The sequence below is a fragment of the Tachysurus vachellii genome, chromosome 6, assembly GCF_030014155.1.
Source record: "Tachysurus vachellii isolate PV-2020 chromosome 6, HZAU_Pvac_v1, whole genome shotgun sequence".
NCBI lineage: Eukaryota > Metazoa > Chordata > Actinopteri > Siluriformes > Bagridae > Tachysurus > Tachysurus vachellii.
The window spans coordinates 31,632,335-31,651,477 of NC_083465.1; the positions used below are offsets into that span (position 1 = coordinate 31,632,335).

Here is a 19,143-nt window from a genome sequence, read left to right on the forward strand (position 1 = left end):
ATTAACATGACCAATAGACTTATTATTTCAGTATTTCCCTGTAATTCAGTCTAAGAAACACTTTATATTTTATATTAACAAACTCAGACTAAACACAAAATGAAGTTTGAAATGTTTATTATTCAGACTGATGACAGACGCAAATAACTGTAAATTATTAAAAACAAATTACTAGTGCTATAAAAGTGATTTACACACTCACACTGCTTAAGGTACATCCACTCTAACAAGTGAAGTGTGTGTGTGTGTGTGTGGAATGCTCGCGCTGGCTAAAATATAATCAGGGACTTTGCTCATTACAGAAAAGTGCAGTGTGTCCATCATCAGGAGGTTCAGTGTTTGGGCAGCATCACAGAGGAGAGAGCCATCGCCTGTACACACACACACACACACACACACAGAGAGAGAGAGAGAGAGAGAGAGAGAGGTTAGAATTCAGTTTCTGAAGTCATACCTGCAAACTCACAAGAGGTGAAAAAGGTGACAAGGTTTGAAATAACCTTATCTTGCTTCTGAATGCTGATTGGTCAAAAGACGCGAGGATGATTGAGACGTGAGGCGTCATCTGCTTACTAGTGCTTCACACTCCAGTCCAGTTGGTGGCGGTGAATGCACCAAAAGTTGGTTTGCCATCCGCCATAAAAAGTCATTAGAAGTAGAGATCTAAAACCGCCGCCTAAGTACTACTTCGCCTAATTATTGGATGGAAATAAGCGGTTTCGGACGCAGCTGAAAGAAGCCCCCCCCCAACTAAAAACTCTTCGGATCTACACGATTCACACAAGTGACATATTTTGATTAAAAACGGCGAATTTCGCCGAAAAGTGACTAGTTTGCAGGTATGTGAAGTGAAAGTAAAGCCGTGTTCACACTGCAAGTCTTAATGTTCAATTCGGATATTTTGCTCAGATCTGATATTTTTTTGTTTGGCTGTTCACATTACCTTTTAAAATGTGGCTTATATCAGATACCAGTGTGATCTGTTTGCTGTTTCGAACTGACCCGCATGCGCAAACGAACAATAACAATGACGTCACACGCAGCAGGCCGTTGCGCTAAAGTTGGCGAGGTTATGGAGGAAGTAAGCGTGTTCGCTTTCCCTTCTAAATGTTGGTGTAATGGCAGCACAGAGACGCAGTGTTTTGAAAATTCTCGGATGTCGAGGGCAACTTTTGATTATTTGATCCATTCTGTAGGCGTAGTCACGTTTGTGTGCTACTGCTACTACTGCTGAAGAAGTCTGACCTGGTCACTTGACCCCAAAAAAAATCAGATTTGGGCCACTTGTACCTGCAGTGTGAACATGGCCTAAATGTGTAGAGTTTCAAGTCAATTCACAGTTGTGAGTATCAGGATGATAGCAGATTCAGATGGACACATTCCTGTATTCCAGTTTTTAAATTATTTTAAAATTTGTAATTTTTTTACACAGTGAGCATTAATCTGGAATGTGTAGCATTGCATCTGAAAGTGTGTGTGTGTGTGTATCTCACTCTGTACTGGCTAATTGTCTCCTCCCAGTTCAGCTGGCTGATCAGTGGGATGGCTGTCAGTAAGATGCTGCTGGCTTTGTTTGCGTTTTCTTTCATAGTTTTCAGCACGTTGTCCACACACACCTACAATCAAACACACACAAACACACACACACACACACACACACACACACACCGAGTCTGATAAAGTAATAAGTCCTGCATCCTAAAGCTAATTATTTTCCTCTGACGGATCCCCAGGTGTTTTATTCCTATTACACCACAGTAAATATTACGTTTTATTAAACATTTACAGCATTTGACAGACACCCTTATCCAGAGCGACGTACATAAGTGTTTAAATCTCTAACATTGGATACATTAATGCTGGCTCACTAGGCTACATACTTAAGATACCATGAGTTTAAAACACTGTTCAAAGTTACAATGAAAAAGTTTCAGTTTTTTTTAATGCAAAAAAAGGGAAAGAAGTGCTAGGTGAAGTTTTTCCTGAATAAGTAGGTCTTCAACCTTCGTTTGAAAATAGCCAGTGAGCCATTAAAGAACACAGTTGTATATTTCATCAATTTATAATTATGTTTATAGAGGAATGAGTTAGTTAGGCAGAGGAATGAGTTAGTTCCATTTTTCTATAACATTATAACAGCTAATGTCAGCCGTTCCCACACAAGTGAGTGAGAGAGTATGAGTATTTAACTGTGTGTAAGTTCAATACCATACTATAACTATTATAAATATATAATTATAAATACTATTATAAATATAACTACTATGACTATTATAGAATTACTTCACATGAATATGTTTATCAGAAAAACATAATTAAATAAAATAAACACCTAAGTTAATAAATAAATGTAAAAAAAATAGGTTCATGAACAAGGTGCTGTTACACTGCAGGAGAAACATCTAACAAGATGTTCAGCAGCAGATGAGATCAGCACTGGAACTTTGATTAACGTTCTCACCGCCTCCTCGTGCTGCTTCCAGCAATCATAGTCAGTTGCCATGGCAACGGCGGCATAGCAAAGCCCCGCCTCCTTGGCGAGCACAACCTCAGGGACGGTGGTCATGTTGATGACATCAGCACCCCACTGACGAAACATCAAAGACTCGGCACGTGAGGAGAACCGAGGACCCTCGATACACACCATCGTACCACTTACATGGAACGAGACACCCAGAGACCTTGCAGCTTCACTCAGGACCTGAGAGACAGAGAGAGAGAGAGAGAGAGAGAGAGAGAGAGAGAGAGAGAGAGACAGAATACTATAAAGAGAATACAGGTGTTTATTACACTCCTCACTCCTCTATCCACAGGTTTATCTAGGTTGATGGGGTGAGACTATGAGACTATACAAATAAAATGTCCAACCTCTCGGGTTCTGGAGCAGAAGGGTTCTGCCATGGGAATGTGACTCACACCAGGAGGACTGCGGAGTTCACCGTCATGAAACGTCTGAGCTCTCTTAGTTGTCCTTCAAATGAAAGAAGAAAAAGACAGAAGATTCGCCCATCACTCTTGGGGTTAAATTAATAAACTTGTGTTCTCTTAAGACATTTATGTAACATGTCATAAAGCCATAATGTTAGAATAAAATATAACAGTAAAAAGATTAAAAGTACGGTGTCACTCTTTAATAAACAAAAAAGAAGAATTAACACTTGGGGATTTGCTATAAGAGATAAATAATCAACCATGGGATAGTAACAGTGACTCTGTCTCACACCACACTGCTGATTATTCTCCTCTTCCCCAACTAAACCTGCACCGGGAGAAGACCTGCTTCTTGACTTGACTTGCTAGACCTCTGAACATGTAATGAACATGTAATGAACATGTCCATCTTGTCAGCAGTCCCTGACGGCACTGCACTTCTTATCAAACTGGCATATGACTAGCCTTACCTCAAGGCTCGTGGGGTACAGACCTACCCAAACCTGCCCTGCCAATCATTGTTAAGCCTGTTTCAGCTCCACACCTACACTCTAATTTCTCCCATCCTCACGCAGGTTATTCTTCTGCTCCTACAAAAAATGCTGCTGGAACATCTCAGAAGACCAAGTTACCATCAGCAGTAACTAGCTGTTCTCAATTAAAGCTCTCTCTATAATGGGGGCTGGACAAAAGTTGTGCGCAGGATATTTCCAGGAAGATGCCATTGTGAGAAATTTAGACAATGACTTGAACTGGTGGTCCAACTGTTGTCTTTCATCCTAAAACCAAAACCACTGTAATAATCCAGGATCATTACAGGCATTACATTATCTGGGAAAGATCCAAGTTATACAGTATAGATGCCTTCACTGCCATATCACGATAACCTGTTGCACTACAAACCTCAGGCCAGGTTTTAACCTGGTGGATTAACCAACACACATGAATAAAAGTCCCTTTGTCTTCCTCCCTACAGATTACCTACTGAGTCACACTGCACGACTTCCTGAAGATATGACTAAACCTGCCCAACAGAATGAATTTATAGGTGCAGACATTATTAATGAAATTTCAATTCACAAGAAAGAGACAATTCATCCAGTCAGGAAATCTGGCAGAAAAGAGACATTTTGTAACATCTTTGACAAATATAGGGATCTCTGTGTCCAAGTCCACAATGAAGAGAAGACTTTAGCAGAGTAAGTACAGAGACTTTACCACACAATGTATATAATCAGTAAGAGCAGATCTGAGCCTGCCAAAAACATCTTAAATAAATTCACAATTCTGGAACATCGTCTTAAAAAGAGATGAGATGAAGGATTACTTGTAGCACAGTGAAGGGAAGAGAAGAGCACGGAGAAGTGAAGGAACTGTGTGTACATCTGAAGGTCACTACTTCTCTTCTATTTATTAATGGTATATACAACTTACACATATTCTTATCTTTACATATTTATTATTTATTGCAATAACAAAATTTTTACAAAAACAGAAAAATCATGATGATCATGATGAGCCTCATTTAATTTAATTCTGCTTTTTTTTTACATAATTGCATTTTTTATTTTTTTTTTTACTTTAAGACTACATACTAAGAACTTTTAAATAACTTTTGTATGTATATTCTAATTATGAGCTGAAATAGATGGTTTGAAATGGGAGATGAGGTGAAAAATAATTTCATAAAGATGATGAAAACCACACTTGACTGGTCAGTTACACAGGAATATAAAATATACCGTATTTTCCACACTATAAGGCGCACCTAAGAGCCTTAAATTTTCTCAAAAATTGGCCGTGCGCCTAATAATCCGGTGCGCCTTATGTGTGCAAAAATCAAAAAATGTTGTGTGACTTTGGTAAGCGCTCCGCTTGATTGACTGTCTGACCATTTCCCGCTGACACAGGGACGTAATACATACACTACGTACGCTGGCAGCGATAAACCAATCAGAGAACATTACGTAATACGTACAGTACAGTACGTACGCTTTCCTCCACCACGCCTCCGGGAGGTATACTACCAGTAAGTTGCAAAACATTTGTTTCTTCCTAACCATTATGCGCTTCACACTCCAGTCCAGTAGGTGGCTTTAAATGCACCTTAAGTTGGTTTGCCATCCACCAATAAAAATCAGAAGAAGACGACAACATTTGTTTGTCTAAGGACCCCCGAAAATGGCACCAGTGAAGAGACATGCTTACGAGGCACAATTCAAACTACAGGCTATCAGTTACACGGTTGTAAATGGGAATAGAGCAGCTGCAAAAGAATTCAACATAAATGAATCTATGGTTCGGAAGTGGAGGAAGCAAGAAAATGAACTGCGCCAAGTTAAGAAGACACAGTAGATGAGGACTTTAATGGATTTGTGGGAGAAGATTGATTAAAAAATAATGTGTGTGTATTGTTAAATAGTAGAATAAAGTTCAACTAAACTCACTGTTTTGCTTCCTTTACCTTTATTCGTAGGCCGTATGTTTTAGCATGCGCCTTATAATACGGTGCGCCTTATGTATGGGTTAAGTATAGAAATAGACCCCGTAATTGAGACTGCGCCTTATAATTCGGTGCGCTTTATAGTGCGGAAAATACGGTATCTTCTGCCTCCAGAAACTGAAGAAGGAACAGCTTCCAGGAACTAATGATTAATTTTACAGAAGCACCGAGATCATCCTCACTAACTATTGGTAAAGTCAGCCTAGCATATCATTGGGCTAGAATTACCTACGCTATTATACACCAGCAGACTGATGAAGGCCAGCAGCATTAGGATGAATCAGACTCATCCAGGCAATTCATTGTTTGAACCGCTTTCAACTGGATGAGGAACAGTTTCTATCCTAGAGATACTAAACACTCACATGTCCTGTCTCTCATAATCCCCAGAACTGAACTCACACACACAAGGCTGCAGTGTGCGAATGCACAATTGCACATTGATTATCATTACTTCTTAATATGCTTTATTTAATTTACAACATTTTTTAAATTCTTATTATCAACCTTTATTCTGTCTAGGAGAGTATCCATACATAATTTCATTGTACTTGAGTATATTAACAATAAAGTTTGATTCTGATTCAAACACACTTACAGTTACATAGACGCCGACATCATTCCATAAACTCTCACCTAACGACATTATTCAACAAGATTAAAAGACAAGAACCTGTTACACTACAGTGTGGAAATGTGAACTCATGGTAATCTCAACAAGGAAACTGAAATGGCAAGAAGTAACAATGGCAAATGTTAAACCAGGCAGCACCCCTGACGATCATCAGAGCCCTGCAGCACCCCTGACGATCATCAGAGCCCTGCAGCACCCCCTGACGATCATCTGAGCCCTGCAGCACCCCCTGATGATCATCTGAGCCCTGCACCACCCCTGATGATCATCTGAGCCCTGCAGCTCCCCCTGTTGATCATCTGAGCCCTGCAGCTCCCCCGGTTGATCATCTGAGCCCTGCAGCACCCCTGATGATCATCTGAGCCCTGCAGCTCCCCCTGTTGATCATCTGAGCCCTGCAGCACCCCTGTTCATCATCTGAGCCCTGCAGCTCCCCCTGTTGATCATCTGAGCCCTGCAGCTCCCCCTGTTGATCATCTGAGCCCTGCAGCTCCCCCTGTTGATCATCTGAGCCCTGCAGCTCCCCCTGTTGATCATCTGAGCCGTGCAGCACCCTTGTTGATCATCTGAGCCCTGCAGCTCCCCCTGTTGATCATCTGAGCCCTGGAGCACCCCTGTTGATCATCTGAGCCCTGCAGCTCCCACTGTTGATCATCTGAGCCCTTTGTTCAATGCCTCTGATTGTTCTTCTCTCATTTCTAAACTTCAGAATGGCTTGATTTTCTCCACATAGACAGTATAACAATACAGTTGTGTTCAAAATTATTCAACCCCCAATGCTGTAAATGGTTTTAGGGAATTTAGTGTACATTTGTAACTGCTGAGGAACTGAGAAAAGATTTGTCAGATGTGGGTACTGAAGTTTCTGCTCAGACAATACGGCGCACCCTGCGTAATGAAGGCCTCCATGCCAGAACTCCCAGGCGCACCCCCTTGCTGTCCCCAAAGAATAAGAAGAGTCGACTGCAGTATGCCAAAAGTCATGTGGACAAACCACAGAAGTTTTGGGATAGTGTTCTGTGGACTGATGAAACAAAATTAGAACTGTTTGGGCCCATGGATCAACGCTATGTTTGGAGGAGGAAGAACAAGGCCTATGAAGAAAAGAACACCTTGCCTACTGTGAAGCATGGCGGGGGGTCAATCATGCTTTGGGGCTGTTTTGCTTCTGCAGGTACTGGGAAGCTTCAGCGTGTGCAAGGTACCATGAATTCTCTTCAGTACCAGAAGATATTGGATGACAATGTGATGCAGTCCGTCACAAACCTGAGGCTTGGAAGACGTTGGACCTTTCAACAGGACAATGATCCCAAGCATACCTCCAAGTCCACTAGAGCATGGTTGCAGATTAAAGGCTGGAACATTTTGAAGTGGCCATCGCAGTCACCAGACTTAAATCCGATTGAGAACCTCTGGTGGGACTTAAAGAAAGCAGTTGCAGTGCGCAAGCCTAAGAATGTGACTGAACTGGAGGCTTTTGCCCATGATGAATGGGCGAAAATACCCGTAGATCGCTGCAAGACACTTGTGTCAAGCTATGCTTCACGTTTAAAAGCTGTTATAACTGTAAAAGGATGTTGTACTAAGTACTAAGATTGAATGTCACTTGGGGGTTGAATAAAACTGATAATGATGTGAGCTCAGAAAAGACATTTGTGGTTATTTCATTATAAATGTTATGTTATATTTGTCTGACCTACATGTGCCTCTTTGATTTAATTGTAAGCAGGATGACTGAATGATCATAATCAATGTCAAACCGACCAAAACAATCAATTTCAGTGGGGGTTGAATCATTTTGAACACAACTGTATATCCTAATATCCTATCCTCAGCTATGGTTTATGTGGGAATTAAACTTGTACCTGCGTTGGAGAAAATAATGCAGATTAATATTCAGCCAGTTACTCAAAATATCCAGTACTTGTTACAGAATTGGCGGAAACCTACAATGTCTATACTGGATTGAATTAATCTAATTAAAATGAAAATTAATTGTTCTCAAGATTAACTGTGTGTTGTACATGCTTCGGCTGGCACTACCATTGCTGCTAAAGGAAGATGGAAGCTAAAGGAAGCTAAATGACGGCCTCTCCGGATCCAATATGGTGCTATTTAAGTTCTTAGCCCAACTACTCATAGTACATGGACACCGGAGACAACAGTGTTCATGTATATGACTGCCAGAAGTTGTTACAGTACAGAAATCGTGCAACTACCAACCTGCACGATGATGTGCTGGAAAGTCTTCTGAACAATAAACTGCTCTACATTCAAATCAAGCAGACCACACAGTGAGGTTTAGAAACTCCTGCGTCTTTATTTTCACGGAGACGTTGCTCAGCGACAGAGTTCGGGATGCCGCTATTCAGCTAGATGGGCTCACCTCATTTCGTACATCAAAAAAGAATGGTGCAAGACCTTTGTGCTTGTTATTAGTTACTGCTCATTGCTAGTGTAGTTTGGGATTGTTAGATGCAGGCCATTTTATTTGCACGGGAATTCGCCGCAGTTTTCATTGTTGTCGTGTACATTCCCCCAGCGCTACTTCTAAAGAGGCCATATGTGAACTCTATGGGATTATTGCAGAATGTTCACCCCAACGAACATTTTATCACTGCAGGAGATTTCAATCATACAATTCTGAAATCAGTGCTTCCTAAATTCCATCAGTATGTGGACTTTGCAATGAGAGGGAAAAACATATTATGTTATACAAACATCCCCGGCACGTATCAGGTGAAGCCCCGTCCCCTCCTCGGCTACTCGGACCACATCTCGTTTATGCTAATTCCAGAGTACTGGTCACTCGTCACAAGCTCTAAACCGGTCGTGAAGCAGGTGAAAACCTGGTCAGTAGGAGCCACCTTTGCTCTTCAGAACTGCTTTGAGTGCACTGACTGGAACATTTTCATGGAGGCTGCAACAAATGGAGGCTTTAACCTGGAGGAGTACACGGCATCAGTGACCAGCTACGTCGGCAAGTGCATTGATGAAGTGAACGTCTCCAAGAGCATCACCACACGCTCCAACAAGAAGCTGTGTACAGTATGACTGCTAAGGTGCATGCGCTGCTGAGGTCTAAAGACAGCCCTAAGAACAGCAAGGGCCAAACTGTCTCGAGCCATCAGAGAAGCGAATCACGCACATGCCCAGACAATCCAGAGCCACTTCCAGGACAGCGGAGACACCTGGCGCATGTAGCAGTGCATACAGGTGATCACGAACTACAAGACAGCTTCACCCGCCTGTGATAGTGACACCTCTGTTTATCTGGTGGAGAACTTCAGCTCCATCACCAAGAAAACCTAGCGGCGTCTTTACTTCTTACGAAGTAGAGGAAAGTACATCCCCCTCCTCCCAACCTTACTACATTTTACAGAGGGACCATTTGGGCCTCACGACCAGACTGTGTAACAGTGTCTTTCCACAAGTCATCAGACACCTCAATAAATGAACTTAGCTGCTTTGCACAATTAATTACAATGCCTCATAACTGCTGTTAATATATTAAGTGTTTATTCCTGTATTTTTGCACATGCACTGTAGAATATATACACAGTATGTACTCTGGTCAGTGCTGTGTGATGTGTATGAAGTGTGTGTGTATGTGTGTGTGTGTGTGTGTGTGTGTGTGTGTGTGTGTGTGTGTGTGTGTGTGTGTGAGAGAGACGTGTATAGTGTGATGTGTATGAAGTGTGTGAAGTGTGTGTGTGTGACCTGTATAGTGTGTGTGATGTGTATGAAGTGTGTGCGTGTGACGTGAAGTGTGTGTGTGTGTGAGTGACGTGTATGAAGTGTATGTGTGTGATGTGTATAGTGTGTGAGTGACGTGTATGAAGTGTGTGTGTGTGTGTGTGTGTGTGACATGTATAGTGTTTGTGAAGTGTGTGAAGTGTGTGTGTGTGTGACGTGTGTAGTGTGTGTGATGTGTGTGAAGTGTGTGTGTGTGAGTGAGTGACGTGTGTGTGTGTGAGTGAGTGACGTGTATGAAGTGTGTGTGTATGTGTGTGAGTGACGTGTATGAAGTGTGTGTGTATGTGTGTGACGTGTATACTGTGTGTGATGTGTATTAAGTGTGTGTATGTGTGTGACGTGTATAGTGTGTGTGTGATGTGTATTAAATGTGGGTGTGATGTGTATAAAGTGTGTTCACCTGTCAATGAACTGGTCAATGAGGACGATGTCCCCTGGTCTGATGTCTTCTCTCAGCGAGCCACAGGCCGTGGTGACCAGGACGTGAGTACATTTCTCCTCCTTCAGAGCCCAGATATTTGCACGATAATTCACGTTAGATGGCATGATGGTGTGTTTCCTGCCATGCCTTCTCACAGACAAAGACACACACACAAAATGATACATGTATTCACTATACAGGTGATAAATACAAATGTGTGTGTGTTACCTGGCGAGCAGCACACACTCTACGTCCCGGATCTTGCCCAAAATCAACGCATCAGATGGCTGTTACACAAACCGTGCTTTATTTAATTTATATTATACTATATCTATGTATACTTGAATTTCTTCCGTAATCAATAAAGTATCTATCTATCTAATCAAATCCATATTAATTTGTATAGCACTTTTAACAATGGACACAGTCTCAAAGCAGCAACAGAACATAAACATAAAACAAAAAGATTCATATAATACAAAAGTTTAAAATGAATCTATCTAATTATTCTTCTTCTTATTTATTCATCAAATCACATACACACCTTCCCAAATGGTGTCTCCACATAGCGCTCAGATCGGCCCTCCAGGATGTCGGGATCATCAAGACCAGAACCACCAATGATCCCAATCTACAGAAACACACACACACACACACACACACACACACACACACACACACATTGTGTTAATAATTATGATTAATTCATATTGTTCTTTATCGGTCAGTCAAACAAATACAGGACCATAATCAACACTGTTGAAGGAAGGAAGGAAGGAAGGAAGGAAGGGGGAGAGAGAGAGAGAGAGAGAGAGAGAGAGAGAGAGAGAATTTAATAATTTCATTTAGAATTTAAATACAATTTGTAAGAGAGAAAAAGAAAGAAAGAAAGAAAAAAACAATGTCAGCGGTGTGTAGGGGCTCAAAGTCATCACAGGTCATTAGGAGCCCAGCTCTCAGACTGAGGGCGACCTGAAGTGAGTGAATGATCTGAATCTATTCTTTAACAGATTTTGACCAGTGGACCATCATCTGTCTACCTGGATACTGGATTACCTAACAAACTGACCACAGCATGTGAGTCCGACATGGTTGTTTGCAACACTGGAGCCCCACACTGAATGGTCCTGGCTCCGTTTTTCTTTACCATCGACACTGCTGACTTCGTGTTCAGCTCAGCACTTCTGATGCCTGCAGAAGTTATCTGATGACTCTGCCATCGTCGGCCTGATCACGGAGGATGATGACAGGGAGTAAAGAGAACTGATCCAGAGCTTTGTGGACTGGTGCCAACAGAACTGCCTCCAGATAAACGTGAGGAAGACCGAAGAACTGGTGGTGGGCTTCACTATCACCAGTGAACATTCAGGGAAAGGATATTGAGAGAGTAGACTCCTAAGTACCTGAGTGTTCATCTGAACAACAAACTGGACTGGACAGACAATACAGATGCTATTTATAAGAAAGGGCACAGCAGACTGTTTCTGTTTAGGAGACCAAGATCATTTAGAGTGCAGGCAGAACTACTAAAGACCTTTGTTGACTCTTTGGTAGCCTCAGCCATCATTTATGTAATGGTCTGCTGATGCAGCATGATCTGTTTCCCTGGACACTGTACAGGAGATGGGAGAAAGGAGCATGTAGCTAAGCTCTCATCATTGATGCAGAATGACTCTCACCCTCTACACGACACAGTATCATCTTTGAGCAGCTCCTTCATAGACAGACAATTTGTTTGGATCTGGAATCCCCAATGTTGTGGTGGTTTGTAGAGCCATTTTTAAATCTACAAAGGATTTTTCCGCCTCTGGTGTCCAAATACTGTCTATAAAATCCTGATGTTATCAATGATCGGAGCCTTTCCTCACTCATGCTGCACGTGGAGTGTTGGGTCCTGCTGAGAAGCAGAACACAATAAACTGTGAAACCTTTTTACTCTTGCCTGTGCCTAAGACTGTGATAATTTAAACTTTAATTCACACAAACCTCAAAACGTCCATGACTTCTTCAACAGCCATTTGAAGATATCCAGTGACTCAGCTGTCCGGACCCCTAGGAGAAGTTCATTCCACTTTCCCATTTTGCCAAAGCTATTCAAATTGTTGCAGGGGATTTTAACCATGTGTTGTTAAAGGCAGTGCTACTCAAATTCCACCAACAACCTCACAGTATGCTACTAAAGGAAAAAAATACACTAGACAAGACTTCTCTAACATCAAGCAGGGGTTCAGGGCTAAGACACTACCACACCTGGGCCAGTCACATCACTTATCCCTGCTCCTGGGTATTTAAGCTCAGTATACCCCCCCTCAGGAAGAGTTTACCCATCACATCAAGCACCATGAAGGAACAAGAAGTGGTGTGAAGAACTCAGGCAGGATAAAGTTGTGCAGCTCCATTCTGGATCATTTGCAGAGCATTGCATTCATACTGTAGGTAGACCTGACGAGAGCGAGTTGCAGTAGTCTAGTCTTGAAATGACAAGAGACTGAACAAGTACCTAAGCAGCCTTTGTGGACAAAAAAATGGCAGAATCCTTATGATGCCGTAAAGGAAATTTAGACATGAGTTTGACAAATAAGCAATATGTCAGGAGAAGGACAGTTGATTTTCCATGGTTAACCCAAGATTTTGAGTACTGGCTGAAGAAATATTGCAGAAATATTGCAAGATCCTGATCTGGGGATGAATATCCTGGCATGATCAAGAATTTAGTTTTGCCGGGTTAGGGTTGCAAAATTCCAGGAATTTTCACGGCTGGAAACTTTCTGGAAAATTAACAGAAAAATATGGGAATTGATGGAATTAAGTCGGAATTTAGCCTATAACACAGAACTTAAATGTAGCTGGAAGAAAATCTTGCAGGAAAATCTTGGTTAAAATAAGCAGTTTTACTGCAATTTTAGTTGAATTTCTACTCTGCACGTTCAACAATCCCATGAATCCCACTTCACCTACTGCAGGGATATTGAGGCCACACCCCCTAATGTACTGTACATTCCTCCATAATATAAACACACATCATTTCATCATCATCCTGCTCACAAGAAAATGTCCATCATTATTTAAATAAAAGTATTTACATATTACATTAAAGTTATATTTAAAACTCCATTGTGTTTTGTGTAAGCTACTGTACAACAAAATAATAGCATTATAAAAACAAATACACTGACAGAGCCGACATTTAGGATAAATAATAAAGTCCTGTCTATAAACACCATCCCCTACAATCAACCCTGCTTATTCGCCGCTTCCACCCCCAGGCACTGACTACCACAGAAATATTCAGAATCAGAAGGAGCTTTATTACCAACGATGCTTGCGCACACAAGGAATTTGTTTGAGTGTCATATGTTTCCAGTACACAAAGATGAGAATAAAAATACCATTTCAGCAGCTCCTGTGGCAGGGTAAACTTTCTCTACTGGTTAAGTAAGTAAATCCTTTGTTGGTACATTTTTACTGTGGTGTTGATGTGAGTGTCCCACTTCAGGTCCTGGGAGATGGTGGAGCCCAGGAACTTGAATGTCTTCACTGCAGCCACAGTGCTGTCCATGATGGTGAGTGGGGGGAGTGCAGGGGGGATTTCTCCTGAAGTCCACCATCATCACCACTGTTTTGAGCGTATTGAGCTCCAAGTTGTTGTGAGTGCAACAGACAGACATCTCTTTAACCTCCCGTCTGTAGGAGACTTGTCTCCGTCCTTGATGAGGCCAATGACTGTAGTGTTGTCCGCAAACTTCAGGAGCTTGACAGAGGGGTCATTAGAGGTGCAGTTGTTGGTGTACATGGAGAAGAGCAGTGGGGAGAAAACACAACCTTAAGGGGCTCCAGTGTCCTTGGAGTGGCTGTATGACATGAATTCCCCCAGTATCACTAGCTTCTGCCTATCTGTCTGAAAGCTGGTGATCCACTGACAGATAGAGCTAGGAACATAGATCTGGGTTAGTTCGGTCCAGAGAAGTGTTGGAATGATGGTGTTAAAGGCAAAACTGAACTCTACATACAGGATCCTCACATAAGTCTCTGATGTGTCCAGGTGTTGCGGAATGCAATGCAGTCCCAAGTTTACTAAAGGTTTAACAGATCTATGTTTTTGCCTGTAGGTTGGTATAAGATGAACCAGGCAGTGATCAGAGAGACCCAAAGCTGCAAGTGGGGCTGAGTGATATGCATTCTTTATTGTGGTGTATTAATGATCCAGTATATCACCGTCTCTATGGGACATGTAACATGCTGTCTGTATTTTGGCAGTTTACAGGACAGATTTGGGGAAGAGAATTACCCAAGAATTATTATAACAGAGTCTGTGTGTTGTTCTGTCCCTGTAATCTGATCAGTTTTTGTAAAAACCAGGCTCCTGAGTGCTTGGGGTGGAATGTAAACACTTACAAGAATGAACGAGTGACACTCCCACGGTGAGGAGAATGGCTTACAGTTAATGAAGGGCGCTTCTAGATCTGGACCACACATATTTAACACTGTTATATCTGTACACCACCTTTCATTGATGTAGAAGCAGGTCCCGCAGCTCGGCAATTTCCCTGTTGTTTCTGCGTCACGGTTCGCTCTGAACAGCTGAATGTTTGGCAGATGTAGCGCGCTGTGTATATACATGTGTGTGTGTGTGTTTCTGTGATCAAAGCTCAATTTTCATGTCATTACACCAGTCTTCAGTGTCACAGGATCCTTTCAATCATTCTAATACGCTGATTTCTCATCAGGTTTAGAGTTGTTGTGCTCCTCAAAAATTTTATAACCTCATTATGTTTTCAGGATTCTTTGCTTAATAAAAGTTACATTTTAAATTGTAATAATATTTCACAATATTTCTTTATTGTGATCAAATAAATCAGGCTTAAGATACTTGAGCATAAGAGAAATATTATTCTTTCAAAAACATAAAAACATTGTCCTTTGTACAAACTTTTGACTAAATTACTGTATAAAGTAGGTGATAGTTTATTTGATCAAACATGCTGAATGAGGAGTATTTATTCATCTAGAATATTTCTGTTCATTTGCATCAATTGTAAAATGTTTTTATTCCAATATATTCCAATTGTTCAACTAATTATTTATATATCTGTGCATTGCACTGTGTAAGTGTTTTACAAGCTTTTTTCCAATTTTATTCTAAAGAACTGTGTCACACACACCATCTCGTGTGGACACACGTCACCTCAGTGTTGTCAAAATGTCTGTTTTTAAATCTGTATTAGACTGAATGCATGTCAGTTTATGTCCAAACAAAATGTTTATATATGATACAGTTTTTATCGATATTTCTAATAAATTCCAACAAATTCCTGGTAAGTACCAACTTGGAATATTTCCAAAATTCCCCAGATGGAAAGTTTTACCCCTTTGCAACCCTAGCTGGGATTGTGTTTCATCTGATGAGCTGTCATCCATGATGATATGTCCACCAAACATGCTGAGATCCAAGCAGAAGCCATGGTATCTGAGGACATTAGATGACATCATCTAGATGTTATCTGTATCACACAGCATTAGATGGTATCCCATAGCATTAATGAGATCAGACGATATTAGACCATATCACATGGCATTAGACAAGATCAGACACTATTACACCGTATAACACAATATTAGAACATATCAAGTGACCTGCAGTGAAATGCTTCTTACGACTGTCCATATCATTAAAAAAACAAAATCAAATAGAATTGGGTTAAAAAAGCAGATTTAAAAATAAATGAATTGAAATAAATTAAGATAAAAGATAAAGCAGAATTATCTGTGCATAAAATAACATCATAGGAAATAAAATGGAAAATAAAAGAAAAAACAAATAAATAAATAAATAAATAAATAAATAAATAAAATGCAGCCTATGAAAAAAATACAATAACTAAAATGCTGATATGAACAGAGAATTTTTACACCTGGTCACTTCACGTGTTGTCTCTGATCCGATAGCTATCTGATTTGTTAAAACTGTTCCATTTACATTAGGCCACATAAATGCGTCTTGGCGAATAGGATATCGATCTTTCTACTCCCGCCCAAAATGCTAATATATTTTACCTCATTTCCGGGGTAATTGAAATGGAACACACTTTGGTGTCTGCGGTTTTCAGAACGCAATCAAAAAGAAGACGAAAAAAACTGGTTACGACGGTTTTGCTACAAAAACCAGCATTTATTGTTTGCTGCGTTTTCGTTAGCAGCAGCAGTGGGTTTTAAGACCCGACGAGACGCCTGGGTGAAAGATCACCTGCAAGTGACGTACTTCCGTTTGGGAGGAGTATAGCGCTGACCTTAAACACTGAACTGTAGTCGACAAACAGCATTTTGACATAATTTCCCTGCTGTCCAGGTGGCTCAGTACTGGGTGAAGCAGGTAGTGCAGTAGAGAAGGTACACATCGTGTGTCAGATTATGAAGCAATGATAAAGTTTAACTAGTCGTTCGAAGCACTTCCTCATGCCAGAGGTCAGGGCTGCTGGGCAATAGATACATAGGCAAGTGAGCTGGAGTTTCTTTGGGGCAGGAACTATAGAGGATTGTTTGTGATGATTACAGACTGTTCCAGAGAGAGGATGAATACACTCTGTGAAGACTGGTGCTTGCTGGTCAGCGCAGCCTCTGAGGAACGCAACCTGCGATGCTGTTTGGTCTTACTGCATTCCTGGTATTCACTCCACTTTACGCCTTTATAATGTTATGCTACAATAAGATGAAAGACCACCAGAGTAGCTTCAATACTGAGACTTTGATGCCAGTATCCTCCAGTAGCCTTGCTTTGCCTTTTTCTCCACTCTGCATGCTGAAGGACGCAGTCTTACATGCATTCGTGTTCAATCCCTATGTTGTAGGCAGCAGAGAAGGATGTCGGTGTTGCAAATGGTTTGACCCACCCACAGCTCCTGGTTTGGAAACTTTCTGTTGGTTTTGTGAACTGGATCATCTGCTATTTTCCTGATAAACCCCACAACCACCTCCATAGGGCAATAAAAATAAAAAAAGCCACAGCTGGTATCAGATCAAATCACACAGCATTAGATGAGATCAGACGGTATCAGACTGAATCATGTGGCATTAGACGAGATCCGATGGTATCAGACTGTATCATGTGGCATTAGACGAGATTAGACGGTATCAGACTGTATCATGTGGCATTAGATGAGATCAGACGGTATCAGACTGTATCATGTGGCATTAGACGAGATCAGACGGTATCAGACTGTATCATGTGGCATTAGACGAGATCAGACGGTATCAGACTGTATCGTGTGGCATTAGATAAGATCAGACGGTATCAGACTGTATCATGTGGCATTAGACGGGATCAGACGGTATCAGACTGTATCATGTGGCATTAGACAAGATCAGACGGTATCAGACTGTATCATGTGGCATTAGATGAGATCAGACGGTATCAGACTGTATCATGTGGCATTAGATAAGATCAGACGGTATCAGACTATCATGTGGCATTAGATAAGATCAAACTGTATCAGACTGCATCATGTGGCATTAGACGAGATCAGACTGTATCATGTGGCATTAGACGGTATCAGACTGTATCATGTGGCATTAGACGAGATCAGACTGTATCATGTGGCATTAGACGAGATCAGATTGTATCATGTGTCATTAGACGAGATCAGACTGTATCATGTGGCATTAGACGAGATCAGATTGTATCATGTGGCATTAGACGAGATCAGATTGTATCATGTGGCATTAGACGAGATCAGACTGTATCATGTGGCATTAGACGAGATCAGACTGTATCATGTGGCATTAGACGAGATCAGACTGTATCATGTGGCATTAGACGAGATCAGACTGTATCATGTGGCATTAGACGAGATCAGACTGTATCAGATTTGCATTTGTCTGATTAATGAATAATTAATAGTAAAAACCCCTCAGTAAAGCGGATGATGTTAAATGTTGATGTTAAACTAAAACACGTGATAAAAAGCTTTAAGAACAAAACTTTACCTTCACTTTAGGTCTCGATGCCATTTTCACTCCAGATGATGAACGTTACACACCACGCTTCCTACTCACACGTGCGCGTGGTGACGTTAAACACGACAGGGCGTTGCGTGATTACGTCAAACCCGGAAGTGAGTTCTGCCGATTCATTTAATTAGCATTGTACTTAAACTATAAACATTTCTCTTCTTACACCTAATGTTCAGATATAAAGGTGATAAAGATATATAACTATAATATAATAGTAAATGGGTGCTAGTTTAAAAAAAAGACTCACGACGTTACTGATATATTATATATTATATTATACTATTTATTATATATTATACTATTTATTATATATTATATTATTTATATTATACTATTTATTATATATTATACTATATATTTTCTAGCCCATACATCAGGGCCTCAGTAACAACCTATAGTACTAAACAATTGTTACAAAACAAATTTAAAAGCACTTTATATTGTTATTTTAATATTATGAAATATTTGGAAGGAAAGTGAAATTAATATTAGTAGTTTGTATAATTTTATATTTTTTATAAATGTAGGCTTTGTTTTTCTGGATATCTGTACTGCCTCCACATTACCCTGTCTGATGTAACATGTAGATTTCAGAGGGCTTTTTTATCTGACTGTGGTGTTGAGACAAACCATCTAACTCACTGGTGTGACTGATGTCGTTAAATTCACCAGCACTGATATTTGTCACACAACTGCAGGTCTTTCAGTGAAGTAAAATCTAAAATGTATTAAGAGCTGTGAAACATCATTCCGACCAGATGTTGTTTACTTCACATCCTCTTAACTGATATTTTGTGGTAAATTTAATTTTTATTCAGTGTGTTTTTCTTCTCTTGATTGTTACTTATTAATAAACTGCAGTGCTGCATGTCACCCTCATGTGGTCACACA

At 40.7% G+C, this 19,143-nt stretch overlaps 1 protein-coding gene across 1 annotated transcript; it reads right to left on the reverse strand.

Annotated features, from left to right (window-relative positions):
• Positions 1–100: 100 nt before the first annotated feature.
• On the reverse strand, positions 101–18,315 carry mtap (methylthioadenosine phosphorylase). The gene is made up of 8 exons (XM_060873283.1): positions 18,226–18,315; positions 10,790–10,876; positions 10,474–10,532; positions 10,225–10,392; positions 2,869–2,971; positions 2,462–2,701; positions 1,494–1,616; positions 101–371 (listed from the first exon to the last, which is right to left on the reverse strand). Exons 1-8 carry the CDS (start codon positions 18,247–18,249, stop codon positions 333–335), a joined length of 843 nt encoding a protein of 280 aa, XP_060729266.1. The 5' UTR covers positions 18,250–18,315; the 3' UTR covers positions 101–332.
• Between the last annotated feature and the right edge of the window lie 828 nt (positions 18,316–19,143).

What these genes read in the sequence shown, in the direction of transcription:
- mtap (XM_060873283.1), bottom strand. Translation starts at nt 18,249, where the DNA reads ATGGCATCGAGACCTAAAGTGAAG. An exon ending in CATCGAGACCTAAAGTGAAG is followed by an intron (nt 10,877 to 18,225) that starts GTAAAGTTTTGT and finishes GTGTTTCTGTAG; the next exon opens with ATTGGGATCATTGGTGGTTC. An exon ending in AGACAATTAGCCAGTACAGA is followed by an intron (nt 372 to 1,493) that starts GTGAGATACACA and finishes GTGTGTGTACAG; the next exon opens with GCGATGGCTCTCTCCTCTGT.